The sequence below is a fragment of the Penicillium coprophilum genome (genome assembly GCF_028826855.1).
Source record: "Penicillium coprophilum strain IBT 35676 chromosome Unknown utg000004l_segment0_segment0, whole genome shotgun sequence".
NCBI classification, from domain to species: Eukaryota; Fungi; Ascomycota; class Eurotiomycetes; order Eurotiales; family Aspergillaceae; genus Penicillium; species Penicillium coprophilum.
In genome coordinates this window covers 2,168,972-2,186,026 of record NW_026622723.1, presented here as the reverse complement: position 1 = coordinate 2,186,026, position 17,055 = coordinate 2,168,972, and the positions used below count along the sequence as shown (strand labels likewise).

The 17,055-nt window shown below is 49.1% G+C and overlaps 6 protein-coding genes across 6 annotated transcripts; 1 reads left to right on the top strand and 5 right to left on the bottom strand.

Moving 5' to 3' along the window:
• Positions 1-987: 987 nt before the first annotated feature.
• Positions 988-1,734, top strand: N7500_005240 (GPI anchored serine-threonine rich protein; the record flags this gene model as incomplete). The annotated part of the gene is made up of 1 exon (XM_056676385.1): positions 988-1,734. The coding sequence occupies one exon, from the start codon at positions 988-990 to the stop codon at positions 1,732-1,734; it is 747 nt and encodes a 248-aa protein (XP_056531385.1).
• Positions 1,735-3,069: 1,335 nt separating this feature from the next.
• N7500_005239 (fungal specific transcription factor domain-containing protein) lies at positions 3,070-4,832 on the bottom strand (the record flags this gene model as incomplete). Its single annotated transcript, XM_056676384.1, has 3 exons — positions 3,070-4,116; positions 4,177-4,688; positions 4,748-4,832. The coding sequence occupies 3 exons, from the start codon at positions 4,830-4,832 to the stop codon at positions 3,070-3,072; spliced, it is 1,644 nt and encodes a 547-aa protein (XP_056531384.1).
• Positions 4,833-5,465: 633 nt separating this feature from the next.
• On the bottom strand, positions 5,466-6,265 carry N7500_005238 (putative short chain dehydrogenase/reductase; the record flags this gene model as incomplete). The annotated part of the gene is made up of 2 exons (XM_056676383.1): positions 5,466-6,181; positions 6,235-6,265. 2 exons carry the CDS (start codon positions 6,263-6,265, stop codon positions 5,466-5,468), a joined length of 747 nt encoding a protein of 248 aa, XP_056531383.1.
• A 951-nt stretch (positions 6,266-7,216) lies between these two features.
• Positions 7,217-8,656, bottom strand: N7500_005237 (uncharacterized protein; the record flags this gene model as incomplete). The annotated part of the gene is made up of 1 exon (XM_056676382.1): positions 7,217-8,656. One exon carries the CDS (start codon positions 8,654-8,656, stop codon positions 7,217-7,219), a length of 1,440 nt encoding a protein of 479 aa, XP_056531382.1.
• Positions 8,657-11,680: 3,024 nt separating this feature from the next.
• Positions 11,681-12,932, bottom strand: N7500_005236 (SMP-30/gluconolactonase/LRE family protein; the record flags this gene model as incomplete). The annotated part of the gene is made up of 4 exons (XM_056676381.1): positions 11,681-12,266; positions 12,351-12,497; positions 12,560-12,720; positions 12,900-12,932. 4 exons carry the CDS (start codon positions 12,930-12,932, stop codon positions 11,681-11,683), a joined length of 927 nt encoding a protein of 308 aa, XP_056531381.1.
• Positions 12,933-14,537: 1,605 nt separating this feature from the next.
• Positions 14,538-16,254, bottom strand: N7500_005235 (aldehyde dehydrogenase family protein; the record flags this gene model as incomplete). Its single annotated transcript, XM_056676380.1, is given in 4 exon segments — positions 14,538-15,403; positions 15,415-15,717; positions 15,777-15,976; positions 16,031-16,254. The coding sequence occupies 4 exon segments, from the start codon at positions 16,252-16,254 to the stop codon at positions 14,538-14,540; spliced, it is 1,593 nt and encodes a 530-aa protein (XP_056531380.1).
• Positions 16,255-17,055: the final 801 nt, after the last annotated feature.

The window sequence follows — 17,055 nt, the reverse complement described above, 5'->3', positions numbered from 1 at the left end:
TATGACGCCCGTTACAGGACCTGAGTTTGAGGGGCGCTCGTAATCTCGCAATCTCCCAGATTCGTAAAGGATCTTCCTGTTACAATGTAGACGCGAGTGGCGTAAATGAGGAAATCAATGGCTTGAGTGATATACTAAATATATCTACTCCGTACTCCGTACATTATTCAGAGAATACCTCCATCTATACTTGGAATAGCCGAGATATTCCATTGAGGCTACCATTGGTATGGTATGTACCATGGATAAACCTCGGATGAACTTTCGGGGGCCAAGGGTTCCACGGGTCCACGATGTTGAGGGTCATCTTGGAAGGCTTAAGAGAAACCTTGTAAATCTCAACTTTTGCCTCTATAACATAAGCATTGAATATGACATACCTCAGTATTGGATTGACGAAATTTTCGCCTTTGGCCCCCGGTAATTGACCTAATCTTATTTGGGACATTCTCTACATTAAAAGGGTCAAGCCGTTATTAGGAATCAAATTAACTTCCGGATCACCCACCAATTAGAACCGGTGCCTGGTCATTATGATTATTACCTGGTAACACAAAGCCTGGCATTATATTACAATAACATCGGAGCCACAGCCGACCCGCATGCCCCACGAGGACAAGATCAGAACTATCCGACAACAGTTGAACAGTATAATTCGTAAAGAGTATCCGGTACTTACAACGTATTGCAGGGATCAAGTCAAAGCCACGATTAGTTTAAATTTCAGAAAAGTAAAAAGTAGCCGAGGAAATGAAAATGAGTTGTGGTTGGTCTGCGCGTTTGGTCTGTTGACTTAGTCTAGTCCAGACCCACCTTGGAGGTACCAACATCCTTGAAGTGTACTTTGCCTCGCCCTTCTTCTTCTCTTTATTATTCCTCTCATTTCAGTTCACTCTCTACATTCTTTTTTTTTTCGTTTTTCAACGATAGCCATTCTTTATTTTTCCCACTCCAGTCATTCGTTGTCAATCTCGACATAAAATCAACATGCGTTTCTCCATCCCCACCGTCTTCTCCGCCCTCGTGGCTCTGGCTGCTGCTGCCACCACTCCTGACTACACCAAGGACCCCTCCGGCAACGCCATCATCTATCCTGGTCTGAACGAGATCGTGCCCGAGGGTAAGGTCTACACCATCAAGTGGGAGCCTACCACCGTCGGCCCCATCTCTCTGATCCTCCTGCGCGGTCCTACCGAGAACGTCCAGCCCCTCAAGACTCTCGCTGAGTCCATCCCCAACAGCGGCGAGTTCAAGTGGACCCCTGGTTCTGATCTTGAGGCCGACGTCACCCACTACGGTCTGCTCCTTGTTGTCGAGGGTACCGGCCAGTACCAGTACTCCACCCAGTTCGGTATCTCCGCAGCTCCTGGCTCCGGTTCCGCTTCCAGCTCCACCACCAAGGCTACCGCGACCTCCACCTCTGAGGCTACTGCTCCTACCTCGTCCACCGTCATTGAGAGCACCGTGATCACCACCACCATCTGCCCTGAGACCGAGACCACTGCTGCTGCCACCACCACCTCCGCTCCTCAGTTCACCAAGACCGGTGTCTCCCCCGTCGGCCCTCCCACCAGCCGTCCCTGGACTTCCATCCCTCTCACCACCAGCGTCGCTCCCACCAGCACCACCTCCGCTACTCCTTCGGCTTCCTCCCCTGTCTTCAACGGCGCGGGTCGCAACGCCATCAGCGTCGGTGCCGTCATGGCCGGTGTTGTCGCTGCTTTCGCCCTTTAAGCGCATTTCATTTGGAATCGCGTGCCGATCGCACTTTCTTTCTACTGCAAGCCGAAAATAATGTTTCGTTGTTTTCGTGAGGCTTAATTCTTTTATCAATATCTTGATATGGGCCTCCTGGATTCTGTCTCTCGGCCGAGTTTATGTATCTCATACCATGTTTTTCTTCTTATGTGCTATATTTCCCGCATCTCTATCAGCCATGCTTGTGTAATGTGAAGTTCATGTCCTTATGTTTCTTCCTACCTCGTAGTTTGCTTGATCTGGGGGCATAGACCAAGATTTCACTCGTGTAGACTCGTAAATATCTATAGCTATAGTGGAGGCAACAGTGAGAATATCAAGTATGCTGTGGTTCAAGTATTCTGTTCCGGCACTTGTGCGTCAGTGAATTTGATACGGCCACACCTCCGGGCCAGTACCATCTACTTGTGGAAAAAAGATAGTGTCATCGGTAAACTAATCTGTGTAGCTTCATAAAGCCACAGAGAAAGTCGAGGCGAAGAGAGGTCTGACAAACACTACTTCAGCAAACACCCAAGCAGCAGTCATCCAGGTGGGCAAACGCCTACGACTCAGTAGAACAAGTGGCAAACAAAATGCAAATTGATTGCACTTGCAGATGCGATATATTTGTCATTTTATCCTACAGCTTACATTTGGGGCAAATCTACACCGTATACCAGTCAAATACTTTACCGTGGATGACAGCTCAAGAGCCCTGAAGTAGATGGGCGCTTACGCGGCCTTGTGATATCTCACAGAGCTCCCAAGTAGTCTTTTCAAGTGGGCTGTTCAGTGGGCTTGTCAATTATTCTTCCCCATTAAGTTCAGGATCCCCTCTCATAGTCTTACAGGCAGACAGCAGAAAAGAGCGGGAAAAGCATACTTCGTGTACGAGACTTTTCTATGTATGACTTTTGATCTAAATAGACTATCTGATAGGGGACTTTTTAGCTTCTCATTGGACTGATATGTGTCTTCATCCAAGCACCTCTAGGCTATATTGATGCGCCATCATGTTTAGCCACACAATAGATCGTGACTGAATGCCACCTCCAATTCCATGAGCAGATGATTCAAAAGACTAGAGATGAACCCAATGTCGTCCATCGTATATTGTTAGCCCATCAATTCCTTTGAAACCGTGTATTGCTAGCCTATTGATTGTCGAGTTGATCTCTGAGCATTTGTAACAGTTAATCTAACTAGTAATGTAGGGGTAAGCACCTAAACGGAAAGCAGAGCCATCTGGATCGGCCTCAAGCTCGGTGTGTTTGTATCTCGATTGCATTCATATTCCATTCTACGCTAAAAGAGATACTTTTAATTCTATCAAGTTGTGATCAAACCCAAGAGATGCCCACGAGCATTTTGGGCCTGCGAAAGAACAATCTCAGCCGCAGGATAAGTTTGTAGTAAATGTCCAGCCGCTTCCTCACAAGCATACAAGTTCGACATGGCCTGCATCCTCACAATATCATCCGAAACCTTCAGATCAGGAAGGCTTGCCTCGAGAATGATAACCAGTATAGTAACGGTGCTTCCAGGGAGAAAATGAAGCATCCTGCAGTCATGCAGCTCATTGAGAGTCTCATTGACTTGCAAAGCCAAGCTTCTCATTTCCGAGTTGATAGTAGTCTCGAGATTTTCCCCTCCGCTCGACGCGGCCTGGAAGAGTATGGACATTGCAGTGAGATGGAGGAGATACAGGAAAGCTTGGTGGACAAGGAGGATCATCTCTGGAGACTCTGTATGGCAATGGTGCAAGAGTGACGGGGAGTAATAATGTGCCGGAGCAGGAAGATTCTCAATCCAGACTTTCAGAAGCTGCTCGCATTCCGTTATGGTGGCCTGTGATATCTTTGACTTGGGTACCATGGAGTATTCACAATCTCCCGACGGTGACGGTGACCAAGCATCTTGGTAGAGAAGACTGATGATGACGCCCACACAGTGAGCAAGCTTGATCTCCTGAATAAACAGAAGCATCATTCGCTCTTGGTTTTCCCAGTTGAGCATAGCTGATGCTTCTCCCAGCATCACTAGCACGAGGTCATGGTATGGCTCGGAGGAATAGTATCTCGTAGCTTCCAGTAGTGACATTGTGACATCACTGTTTGGGATTCGTAATGGTCGCCGAAAGCCGAGGGAGAGAACGCGGTCGCGCACATAGAGACACCACCACAATCTGTGCTTATGAGAAAAACTACCTGTTTCTAAACTTCCAAGGAGACCGACACGCTCTGCTGTCGAATAGGCGAGATCGAACCAGTATGTTGGGACTTTGTGGCCGTCTCCACTTCCATGCCACTGCATCATGAGTAGCAAAGCTTGGATCTGGGTGTATGCGTTGGGCTCGGTCTCGAATTCATAAAGAAGCTGATGATGGGATCAAAATTAGTTTCGGCTTCTCATGGATTCTGTCTGCGGGTATCTCACCTTAGCTCGACCAAATAACGTTCTTCGCAATGCTTTCCGTGACGAGAATCCAGCTTTGACGGCAGTTTCCTGCTCAATAAATGCACTTCCAGCCAACATGACAGCTTGATGAAGAAGCGGGCTTGGAAATTGGGATTCATCCTCGACCATGACATTGAATAAAAACCATTGCAGATCAATGACCGGTAGCAGAGGATGGACATATTTGATATAAGCCCCGAGCAACTGATTCCGAAGTTCGATAGGAACTATTCTGAGAGCTCCTTTCAAATGAAGATATTCTTTACTTTCTTCAGAGACATTCGGAAGCCGGGCCTGGAAAGTTCGCTGCAGTTCAAGTGACTGACTGTAGTCTCCTAGAATAACATCCGGGATCTGTGGCGAGAGTAGCTCATTTATCGTCAAAAGGTAACTGTCTAAGGGATATGTCTGGGGTACATTGCGGGTCAGGGTCATATGTGGTTGGCCAGATATCGGCTTCCTCCCTGATGCGATGTACTGCGCAAAGGGATCTAACAGTGTCAGTGACGATGGTCAGAGGAGGGAAGCAAGCTTGGCACATGTGTCATACCTAGACTATCCCCGCCTTGTTCTAACCGATCTACATCCTCGGCATTGAAGGCCTCGAGAAGCGTAAGAGAAGACGGCAGATCCATCGGCACGGACTCCGGTTCCTTGATCTGCTGCTAAAGGGATTAGCGTTAGGGCAACATCCACAGGCAATTTGCTCTTGGAACTTGGGGTAATTACCTTGATTCTTGTAGGCACCACCAGTGAGAACACTCGACCGGCTGCCACAGACTCGTGAACTGAGAATAATTTCACACAAAGCTTTGACTGACACACTCTGAACGTCGTTGGGTTACTTGTTACAGTGTTCTAGGTGTGGCGCGAATTGTAGCTATTCTGGAGGATTGTCCTTCATATGAAGCCCAGGGAACACGAGAAAAATCCGCGTCATCCATGGGGAAAGTCGGGGCCCCGCATTTTTGAGGATCCGAGCGAGTCTTTGATGATAATTGACGATCATTGGTTCTTCCGAGTCCCGATTTTCCAGTCTGGACCTCTTGAAATGCTTAGAAATCGCGGTGAAAAGACGACCCTCTTCCACCGGACACAGGTGACCATTTAGGAACTTCGACCGGAACTTGCGGAGCCAATCACATTGTTCGAGATGATCTCCATCAACCCAGAAACTTCATTTTTCGTCAAATACTCCACAGGTCAAAGCTATCTACGGCGTACAAGCTATGTACATCAAAGAGTCCATCCAATTCACCATCTACCATCTACCAAGGCAACCGACCATCCTTGTTGATAAACCCACCAGCATCCCCATCCCTCTCCCCAAGCACAATCCCCAAAATCCCTCTACCAGCCTCCAATGGATCCCCAGCAGCTCCATACGCACTAACAGAAGCCTCATCCTCTCCCCTCAGATTCGATCTCACAAGACCAGGACAGAAGGCAAAAACCCGCACGCCACGACCCTGCAACTTCTTATGCAGCTGGACAGTCATCATGTTCAACGCCGCCTTGCTCGTGCGGTAGTCATCATGAGGCACAGTATAATGTGCACATGTGGGATCATTTGCCAGACTCAGAGAGCCCAGACCACTGGATATCTGGATCAGATAAGGTCTTTCTGATTTCAGGAGGAGGGGAGTGAAGGCCTCTGCGACCATAGATGCGCCAATTACGTTGGTCGAGAAGATCACGTTCAGCTTGGCGCGGCCGCTGCTGTTCGGTGCGGCAGAGCCGGCGTTGTTGACTAGGACGTCAAGTCGATTGAATTGTTCGTTTACGGTGTCGACCGCTTTCGATATGGAAGTGTCGTCTTCCACGTTCAGCTGGATCAGGGATAGAGTTCCCTTGAGACCTTTGCTTTGGAGTTCCGTGAGGGCTTTTTCGCCTTTCTGGAGGTCACGACAGGTCATGATCACATGGTGATTTGGGTGTGCAGCTAGGGTTTGGGCGGTTGCGTAGCCCACTCCTGAATTCGCACCTGGATAAAGTTAGGTTCTGGAACTGGGGTGTAGCTGTTTGTTGGTGGCCTACCTGTAATGAGAATGACGGTTGGTTGAGACATGTCGTGGTTGCTTTGGTCTGGGGGGAAGGGCTGGCAAAGAGATTGGGTCGAGTCAGGGATGCTCTCCCTTTACTGTGAGATCGCAGCCTTTGAATTACTATACACTATATCCGTCTCAGCCGCTCTCTGGCATAACTATGTATAGAGGATATACTCCATGTCGGATGTAAACCCCCTATCTCCGTGAGGTTGTCGGTGTTAAGCCGGAGACCGAGAACCGCTCATCCTACTTCAAGTATAACAAGACTATAGAGACATTTATGATGTCATTTGAGCTCTGTGGTACCTTGCCCTGCATCACTGGGTCTATCAGAAGTCGACCAATCACTTCTAATGACTGTATGTCTCAGAGTTACATTGCATGCTAAGCTTTTCATTCGGACGTCGGGATCCGAGTGTTGTTTCACGGATAGAGCCGCATGATATTCAGGGGTTTAGGCAGCAATTACGTGAATGAGGTGTAAAAGCCGTCATATTGGGCATTGGATTTCTGTTCGAAATATTTTTTATATTTTCCAAATTCAAAGCAAGCATGATGACTTAATACATCGCCAATGGAGGTATCATCGCTGTGCAATCCATACACAAAAAGAGCGAAAAAAAGAATCAAAGAGAGACAAGATGCGAAGACGAAGGCTAATATGATGACAGTGAGGACAGAAAAGTATAGATTACACTTTTGCAGAACCACTGACGAGTCTTTAGAGATCAAAAAGAAACGCAGATCGATAGTTATACACACCCAGCCTAAAGGAAGCGGCAAATTTTGAGCCACATCTCTATAGGAGTATAGACTAACTGCGAGCGGCCATGCCAGTGACCGCTTGTTTGTCTCTGGTAGCAGCAGCATACACAAGAGAGGGAGGGATTAAGAGCATAAAGGAAAGGGGGAGAAATGACAAGAAAGAACGAAAAGGATAATTTGCTTTTGATGCAGCCAGAAAGCATGCGTCAAGGACGTGACCACGGTCCTTGCATTGGAGGCAGTGGGCCACCAGTAACGGGGGGTGACCCAGAAGGGGGACCAGCAATCGCCCGTCCGGCGGGTGCCACGGATGTAGAAGAATACGGTGGACTTGCAGGCCAACCAGGCTGGGACTGAACGGAGTCGAGAATTCTTCCCTGTGGAGTAGGACCCGCCGAGGTCGGCTGCGTGCCTGAAGCAGATCGGGCAGCATCGGCGCCCGACCACGCCGTGGTGCCCGGCTCGGATGCGGGGAGGAGTGTGGGTTGGGTGGAGCGTGGAGATGAGGGTCTTGGAGGTAAGGTGCTGAGGGACATGGTGCGGCCGAGACGGTCGCGATAGAAATCTCGCTCGGAGCGATAGTGGTCTCGTTGCTGGATGAGGGAGCGGAGCTCCTCGCTCTGGCGGCGGACTGTTTCTACGCCGCGCTGGATCTCATCCTGCTGTGCAGTGAGACGTTGCTCGAGCTGCATCTCATTGCGCTTCCGATTTCGGAACCGGCGGGATGCATCGCTGTTGGCTTTGCGCTTTTCGGCTTGGCTGGAGGAGCCGGATCGCATGTCTAGTACGCACGGTATCATGCCCAGTGGGAGGGGGCTGGCCTGTGGTGTTCCGGCTCTTGAGGGGGCTTCCGATTGGTGTCTGGGGGCTTTCGTTGTGGGGATGGGTCGGGTCAGAGGGTCCATTGTCATATATGGAGGCGCGGTGGGATATGCAATGCTTTGTGCGAGAGAAACACTGGTCACTGCTGGAGATACACGACCAAAGGGATTGAAAGTTGAATGAGACGTGCTCGGACTTGTTTCTTGGGAGTTCGATTTGGTGAGAGGCCCCGGGCCGGCACTGGTTCGCCGAGAATGAAGCGAAGTCAGAGGCTGAGTACCAGTGATAGATGCTATTGGGCGTAGACCCGTCTCTATAGGCAAAGGCGAACTGGTAACGGGTAGGCGTGAACCCATCAAAGTCTCGTGAGGCACTAGCGGTGACTGTGCAACACTTGACTGACCAGAAGTCCTGCCGCCTCCGCCAACAAACCGTGCCGAAGGCGATGCTGGATTCATCAACGGCCGTGAATGGGACCTAGGAGACAATGGCTGCGAGACCAATGGATATCCTGCGCGGATCGGTGAAGTCCCTTGGGGGCGAGGTGAGGAAGATGGACCCGGTAGGCTCAACGGCTCCCGACTGAGTGCGGTCAGATCAGCCGCTGCCTGGGGGTGGTTCAAGATGGCATGGACACCAATGGGTCGCGATGGCATGGATTCCAGCGGTGGCTCCACGGGTCCATATGGATGCCATGACTGGGGTCGTGGTCGTTGAGGTGGGCGGCGGGTCGGATTTCGGGTTGCCAATGCACGGTCATCGCTCACCCCATCTGTCGTCACATCTCTGGACAATGAACCTGCACGTCGAGAATCCTGCGACATAGAAAGCAAATCTCCCACGACGGGACGGGAGTTAGGGCATGACCGAAACCCCCCTCTCCCCTCGTCGCTGTGTTCTCGAGTGTGAGAGAGGGAGGGTGCAGGCGAAGGATAACGATTTGAATAAAGTGACAAATTGGGTGAATGTGAGGAATATGGTGCGTTCAACACACTGATACCTAAGGCAGCCACGATGAATAGGGGAGAGAGATATATAGGGAATATAGGGAACTCGATCAATTGATCGAGGCAAGATAATATAAGCTAAGGAAGCTAGAAAAAGCTAGGAAAGCTAAACGGGAAAAGGTCCGAGTTAATAACTGGAGAAAAGTCGATTTCGAAAATGGGGGCGACAAGCTTAAGAATTGAATAGCAGCGGTGAGGGAATGATCCATCACCTGGTCTGGATGGCTCCAAGACAACTTAGTTGTCTTCTCTGTCCGACCCAGTTTGGCGGATAGTTGGGCAGGATCTCCTATGGAGACCACCCTAGTCGACCCCCGGAGTATTGGGCTTTTATTATTTTTATTTGGGTCTTTTCCGTCTTTTAGTCTTTTCTCTGCCTATTATTATTGAGATATATTAGAGAAAAAGAAAATAAAAAAAAATAGGAGAATATGTCCAATATATGTTCATATCAGTCCAATAGGTCCATGGATTTAGATATCCCCTATATTCTACCCAATTCAGTTATAAAAATAAAAAAGGTATACAAAGTACCCGGGGAAAGCGATCATGCACAGCACAATCATCGGGAGCTGCAAGTGTGCGCCGTCACCATGGACGTGGACAGGTAGTGGAGTCCTTTCTTTTTTTTTTTTTTTTAATCACTTTTCTTTTTCGTTCCACTTATTATTTCGGAAGGTTTTAAAGTGGCTTGAGTGGATAGAAATCCAGCAAGTTCCTCTGAAATGAGAGACGCCAAACTACTCTGATCTATACCCACTCAGGTATAGGCATATCCTTGCCTGGCCACAGCCTCCATTCGAGAGGTTGATGCTTGGGACACCCTCGCAGCTATTACAAGTATCTATACAGCAACAATTTCTCTCTTCCACAAAGTTTATGGAATATGTTGTGCATCACTCTTCCCCGTGCGGCAGAAAGGGGCCCCGTTGACCGTTAGGGGTAGGATACCGTTCCTCGGCTAAGAATTTGGGCTTTGACACCTTGAGAACTTCAATTTGACGTCATTGAAGGTAACGTGTGAATTCAAACTGACCATTCGTGTGACCATGGAGAACCCATATAGGGCTAAACTGGTTTTCGCCGAGTCCCGTAACCCAGCTGACAACGCTCTATCAGTTTGGATTTGATGCTCCACGATCGGACCAGACGGAAAGGGATCCGGATTCCCCTAGCCTCATCATTGTGAGATGCATGAGCAGTGTGGATAGCTCTGTTTCCAACTTTTTTTTTCAAGCTTGACTCCATTGGGGAGAAAGATTCCGCATGGCAACGGTCAAATAAGCAGCGGAGATCGGTTTAGTGTTTCGAATCCAAAGTAGAGCGGGAAATGGTATACAGCATACGCAAATTGGTGCAACTGAAGCGCCTTCTTGGCATTGGCTAGTATTTGTTGATCCTTCGATACGGCATCGGAAATGTTTCATGATCTCCGGATCCTGATCTGGATGGTAAGTGGGCAAGTTGCGATAGATCTTCTTTGGTCTCTGTGGCACAAGTCCCGAGGTCGTTCCCGATACATATTTGAAGGGGAGCTGTCAGTCTTTTGTAGCGTACCCGCTGAGATTTTCTTTTTCCTGCTTCTGAGCGAATCATCGGCCATGATAGAAATACAATTGCGGTCTGATAGATCCAGTGATTTTGACTGGTTCCATCGAATGAGGCTAGGATATGAGAATTTGCTTCCTCTTTTGTTTTTTGTTTTTTTTTCTCTTGTGGCTTGCAATCTAAAACAGCCCCTAGTCCTTCCCAGGCAGGTTGGTATATTGGTACTTTGTAGATATTGCCGTATGCGTGTCATCGGACTATTTGAATGGTGCAGAAACGGAGAAGTTAAAAAAGATATCCGGTAGAATGGATTCATCGATCACTGGATGCTCTTTGTTTTTACTTTTCTTCAGTTCGCTCTGAATTGTGGAGACTTCCCCTTTTCATGATCTTCACCTGTTCACCGATCTCCGATTATCTCGTGTCCGCTGCAACCGCATTTTCCTTGGAAAAAAAAGCAAAAGAATAGCTTTGTCTAATCTAGATCCCGCCGGATAACTCCCGGTTGACAGGTACGGTAGATCTTCCCTCGAACCCACATACCTGAGTCGGAAAAGGACAAACCCATAGCACATTATATGTACAATATACCTACTCTGTACGCCCTGCAGGGCGGATCCAAAAAAAAAAACAGAGGTGGCAGTGCTAGACCTGCCCACGCGTTCCTTGACCTCGAACTCCAGCCGAGTTTGAAATTGGACGGAAATCAGGGGAACCAAGTTCGACATTGTATAGTATGTACTGTATATGACATGATATGAGATCGATATGCAGAAACATGCAGAAACATGCAGAACCATGCAGAAGCTGATTCGATCTATAAACCTGGTCTATAAACCTGGCTTTTCTTGTCCCTTGCGTGAGTGGAAAAGGCTACCCTGACCCAAGGTGCCGGACAATGACAGCGCGGACCCGACGTACTCGCCCGTTTGCTGATCAGCGATCTACACTCAGGTTTGCACTGCATATCCGAGTTTCTTGACTGCGCCTTTTGGTACTTTTTTTCTTTCTCTCGTGCGAATGGAGACTTCCATTACCGCCTTTTGAACTGATTTTTCGGCGCGGGAAATGCAATGTACTAGTGATGCACCATTGATCCTTCTGCTCGACGCATATGTACAATGCGTGAATGCGGGCATAATTACAAAGTAAAACAAGAATTGAGACCAAGAATCAAAGCATGTGCTCCCCAGTAGTAGGTATGTGCTATGTATGTACGGCGGACTCCGTGTCATGTACGGAGTATCATCCCATGAATATATATGCACACGACACAACACAATCCGTCAGACCCTACTGAAACCGAAACTCATTCTTAGGCACACCGCGAACCCCAACATCAACCCGGAAAACCCGACCCCCATATCTAACCGACTGTGGCAGCCGGTCGTCATCACGATCATCCTTGGCGGTCGTAATGAACAACTCAGTACCGATAAAGGCTGGACAGGTCACGTTGCGGGTCGGGAGATCGATCTGACCGATAATCTTTCCGGCCGGGGAAATGCGCAAGACCTTTCCGCCGCCGTAGACAGCGGTCCAGATGCAGCCTTCGACATCAATAGCGAAGCCATCAGGCTCTAGTGCGTTACCGATATCGAAGTGAACACGACGGTTGCTAATTGCACCAGTGGACGCATCAAAGTCAAAGGCAAAAATCTTGCCTGTTGGCGAATCAGTCAGGTACATCACGTCGTTGGTTAGGTTCCACCCGATCCCGTTAGGGATCGTCACCGGTGCCAACATGTGGTGCACTGTCTGATCTGGGTCTAGTCTGAACAGAACTCCTTCTGCTTCAGGCTTCTTGACCTTGGGGTCATTCATAGCTCCGGCCCAAAACCGACCATGGCTGTCGATTGCGCCATCATTGAAACGCATCCTACATTTGGAATCAATGTTAGTTCACGCTCTTCGAGTGAGCAATATACGTGGCGTCTTTGGTTCTTCTTTCGGGTTAGCTTACCTCTCAGCCTTCTCCTCATCTCCCCAAAGTGCATGGGTATCATGGACATAGGAGAGCTTCCCAGTAGTTTGGTCCAACCGAGCAAATCCATATTTGGCCCCAACAATTAGCTGATTGGACCTTGGATGAGCTATATTAGCGGTCACGCTAAAAGTCCACGTGGTACCCCGTCAGCCAATTTAATTTCCCACGGGAGATGAGAAACCCACCCAACAGAGGCATCGGTATCAATGACCGTCAATGAGTCAGGTCCCTTTGCCAGATCGAGTCGATAGAGTTTCTGGTCCCAGATATCCACGAAACGGAATTCATTCTGAGCCACGTCGTAAAAAGGGCCTTCGAGTAATGTTCCTGGGATGTCAAGGTACGGCTGATTCAGTTAGCTATGATTGGCCTTGCTTTTTTCGTTTTCTTTTTTTCCCCGTTCTCTGACAGGTTCGGGACAAAATAATCACATCTGACCGACACGAGAACCAGACAAAATAAAATAAATATAAAATATAAATCGAGAAGCGAATCAGGAGATGTCGAATCTCATAGAATACTCACCTCAGTGACCGTCCACCTCTGAATCTCAGACATGCCGATCGGTGAGTGGACACCGCTATTTGGGAAGAAGAGGGGTGAGATGCTAGACTCGCATAAAACGGTTGACACCTGTTGAATTCTAGCCGATCAAGGGGAATTGTCGGTGTCTGTCGGTGTCCCTGGTGTTCCGTCAGTCCGTATATCCAGTTTGAAGTCAATTCAAGTTGAAAAGAGAAAGATGAGAGAGAAGGTGGGAGATGCCAAGACACCCCCACGAGGGCTTACTATCCTTGTACACTACCTACTTAGGCAGTATGTATCGTGTACCTTTGTAATCTCAGTACTCCATACTCCGTACATCCTAAGCTATTTCTGTTTGTCTTCACTCCTAGAAACAGGAATTTCAGGTTCATTCGGCAATTGAAAACAAACAAAAAAAAAAAAAAGACTTTCCAATCCTATGCGCTATTGAAATCTCCTGCAGAGATCCCGTGTCTGCAATGCGAATCATCACATAGTTGAGTTTGAAATTCCCATGAACTACGGAGCCGGACGGAGGTGGTCCGTCTGCGTAAACTTTCGACTCTGCATCAGTTCGTGCAGCTAGCCGACAAACTATACAATTCAGACCCGATAATCGAACAAGATACCAAAGTACATATCACCCTCCAGGGTGGCTTTTCACATGACCAATTCTGCATGCAGATGCAAGAGATTCCTGTATGTGCTGGCGCTAAGGCCTTGAACCTGGAAGGACTTACTCTTGACTACCAATCCCGGTTGAACGACCAGTTCAAATTTCCTGCCTGACTCGAGAATCGGGCGCCAATACCGGAGTAAAAAAACACAAGAGTTCACCGTTTTGATATGCATGGCGAATGTGCTTGCAGCCAACTTGTATCACCTTAAGTGATGGATCATGCAAGTGGGAAATGGATTGTCGAGGTGGACAAATCAGCCTTTGCAATGAGATAGTCCGAAATATGTAAGAGGGATACTAATTCAGCTGCTTGCTATGAACGTGTTTCGTGCACGGCTCCTGGCCAATGAGCTTCAACGGCACCGCTCAATGCTCAAATGCACCCTCCCCCATATGGTACAGGTAAGGCTTGCATGCAGATAAGGCCTGCAGTCATCGTGAGATGAAGTTGGGCATCAATTGTGTTCGGGTCCAGTCTAATACGAATGTACGGTGATGAAAATCAAGCACAGCGTTGGTTTTTTTTTTATTCCACTTTTTGGGGGGGTTGCGTACGGGACAATTTTCAATTGGCGGGGACGGGGGCGCAATTATTGACCGTCATGTCACTGCAAAGTAGGGCCTGATCTACAGTTGCAAGTGACTTTACCCGGGCTGTGTCCCCACGGAAGGGTTTTGAGCTTCCCGTTTTTCCTTTTTCCCTTTTTTGCGATTTTCGTGTGGATAACCGAAGAGCGAGAGCGAGGAGTGGAAGCGATGCATCATGATCTTCGGTGAACTGGGATTCTGAATGGATAGGTGAAGCACCAGGGACAGGTACGATGTATGAGATCAAATACATACAATGTAGAGACAATAGTTGTGGTTTGCAGAGATATGAACAAGAGAAGTTGGTCATTAAACATAGTCGGTCAACTTATTTACAAGAGATCACCCATTTTCGCATTAGTAGAGACAGCTTACAACTTGGTGCCCATGTTGACATGGACAGCCTTGACCTGCGAATATGCGTCCAAGCCAGCTTCGCCGAGCTCGCGACCGATACCACTCTGCTTCACACCACCGAACGGCACGCGGAAGTCACTGTCATTGCTGCTGTTGATCCAGACCATGCCGGCTTCGATATCGGAGGCAACCCGGTGGGCACGCTCAATATCCCGAGTGAAGACTGCGGCGCCAAGGCCGTATGTGGTGTCGTTAGCACGGGTGACGGCCTCATCCTCAGTGGAGAAGCTAGCAATGGCAACGAAGGGGCCGAAAACCTCCTCACGGTAGATGCGCATCGAGTCCTTGACGTTGGTGAAGATCGTAGGCTCAATGAAGAAGCCACGACCATCACCGACATTCTTGTGCGGCACACCACCGGAAGCGAGGGTTGCGCCCTCGGCCTTGCCGGCCTCAATGTATTCGAGCACGCGCTCGTACTGGGCCTTGGTGACCTGAGGGCCCTGGAAGGTGTCGTCGGAGAAGGGGTCGCCGACCTTGCTTGTGGTCCGGACGACCTCCTTGAAGAGCTCAACGAACTTGTCATATACAGATTCGTGCACAAGGATTCGGGATGTCGCAGTGCAGACCTGACCCTGGTTGTACATAATGCCAATGTGTGCCCACTTGGCGGCCTGCTCGAGGTCCGCATCCTCAAAGACAACTAGCGGCGACTTGCCACCAGTCTCAAGGGTGACGTTCTTGAGGGTGCCTGCAGCCATCTTCATGATCTCGCGGCCAGTGAGAGTGGAACCAGTGAAAGCAACCTTGTCGACGCCGGGGTGGTTAACCAACGCGCCACCAGCAACACGGCCATGGCCGTTTACAACGTTAATAACACCTGGGGGAAACCAGCCTCCTTAATAAGACCGGCCAAGTACAGAATGCTAAGCGGGGTCTGCTCGGCAGGCTTAAGGACGATAGTGTTACCGCACGCAAGGGCAGGGCCCAGCTTCCAAGCTGCCATTGCTAGAGGGAAGTTCCAAGGAATGATCTGGCCAACAACACCAATAGGCTGGCGGAGGGTGTATGCGAATTTGGCCGGGGTGGTGCCAATAGTCTGACCAAATACCTTGTCGGCCCAGCCGGCGTAGTAGCGGAGAGTGTTAGTGACCTCACCGAGATCATCATTCAAAGAGACCTGGTACGGCTTGCCTAGAGTACATGTCAGTTCTTATCTCTCTTGATACTCGACCGTCTCCCTTGTTACTCACCATTATCCCAAGTCTCAATGGTGGCCAGTGTCTCCTTGTGCTGCTCAATCAAGTCAGCCAACTTGAGCATCAAGAGACCACGATCAGTGGCCGGCAGTAGCTTCCAGGAGGGGTCCCTGAGAGCCTTGCGAGCGGCCTTCACGGCGATATCAACATCCTCCTCACCAGCAGCATGCACTGACGTAATCTCAGTTTCATCGCTGGAGATCTGGTCAGCTTGTCAAAGTCCCACAAGACACTTCAGAAACACCTACGAGGGGTTCACAGTGGAGATCTTCTCGCCAGACTTAGCAGCCACAAACTCATTGTTGATGAAGAGACCGATGGGCTGGGTGTAGCTGCGCCCATTCGGGGCAGTCAATTGTACGGAGATGTCGGACATAACGAAGGGGGAGCTGTGGAATGTGCGATGCGGAGCGATGAAGCGGGTGAGATTTGATGAAGCTTTGTAGAAATAACGGAGGTGACTATTGAACATGGAGAGAGAGGGGAGAGAGAGAGAGAGAAGAGTAATAAAGGAGGGGAATGGGAGACTGAAAGTGACCCCCCGAGGTCCTTGGAAAGCTCCCCGCCCTGATAAGCCGATAAAGATGCTCCACTCTCCGGATAGACTTACTCTTCCCAGTCAAAATATCGCCATTCCCAGTTGGTTTGTTTGGTTTGCATTTCTCTTCTTCTCTGGTTGGCTGTACTGTCCGTATTCGGCGTGGGAGAAATTCTTTCCTTTCTTGGAAGCTTATAGACCCGATTTGTTCTTTATGACTAACTCCAGTTACAGTCCTGCAGGGACCTGCATAGCGTCAAACATATCAAATACTTCCGCTAGCTCCTGTCCAAGCCGTGTTTTCCGTGACTCCTTGCATATCGCATGCATCAACCTGCAGGGGCCGACGGGTGTTTCCATGTTTACATGGCTGAGGTAAATTCTGACACAGCTCGTCCCGGTGCAGCTAACAGTCGTATATTTTGAACGGTAGATTGGACAACCTGGCGCATGTGTGAGGGCAAATCAATACAACGCAGCGACAAGGGTAATGTGACACCATCCCGTGTCCTGTCAGAGCATTCACAGTTGTGCCGAAACCGGGGGAGCGCGTAGGCCAGAAGAGACTGATCAGCTAGGAATCAGTGAGACCAGTCCATATGACAATGGCATGACTGCCGTTGTAAATAATTCAAAGAGCATCAACCTGATCCGATGAGTTTATACCTTGCACATATCTCTAGAGGACACATCGAGTCAAGTAAAATATGCTTCAATTCGCTCGTGCAGATAACC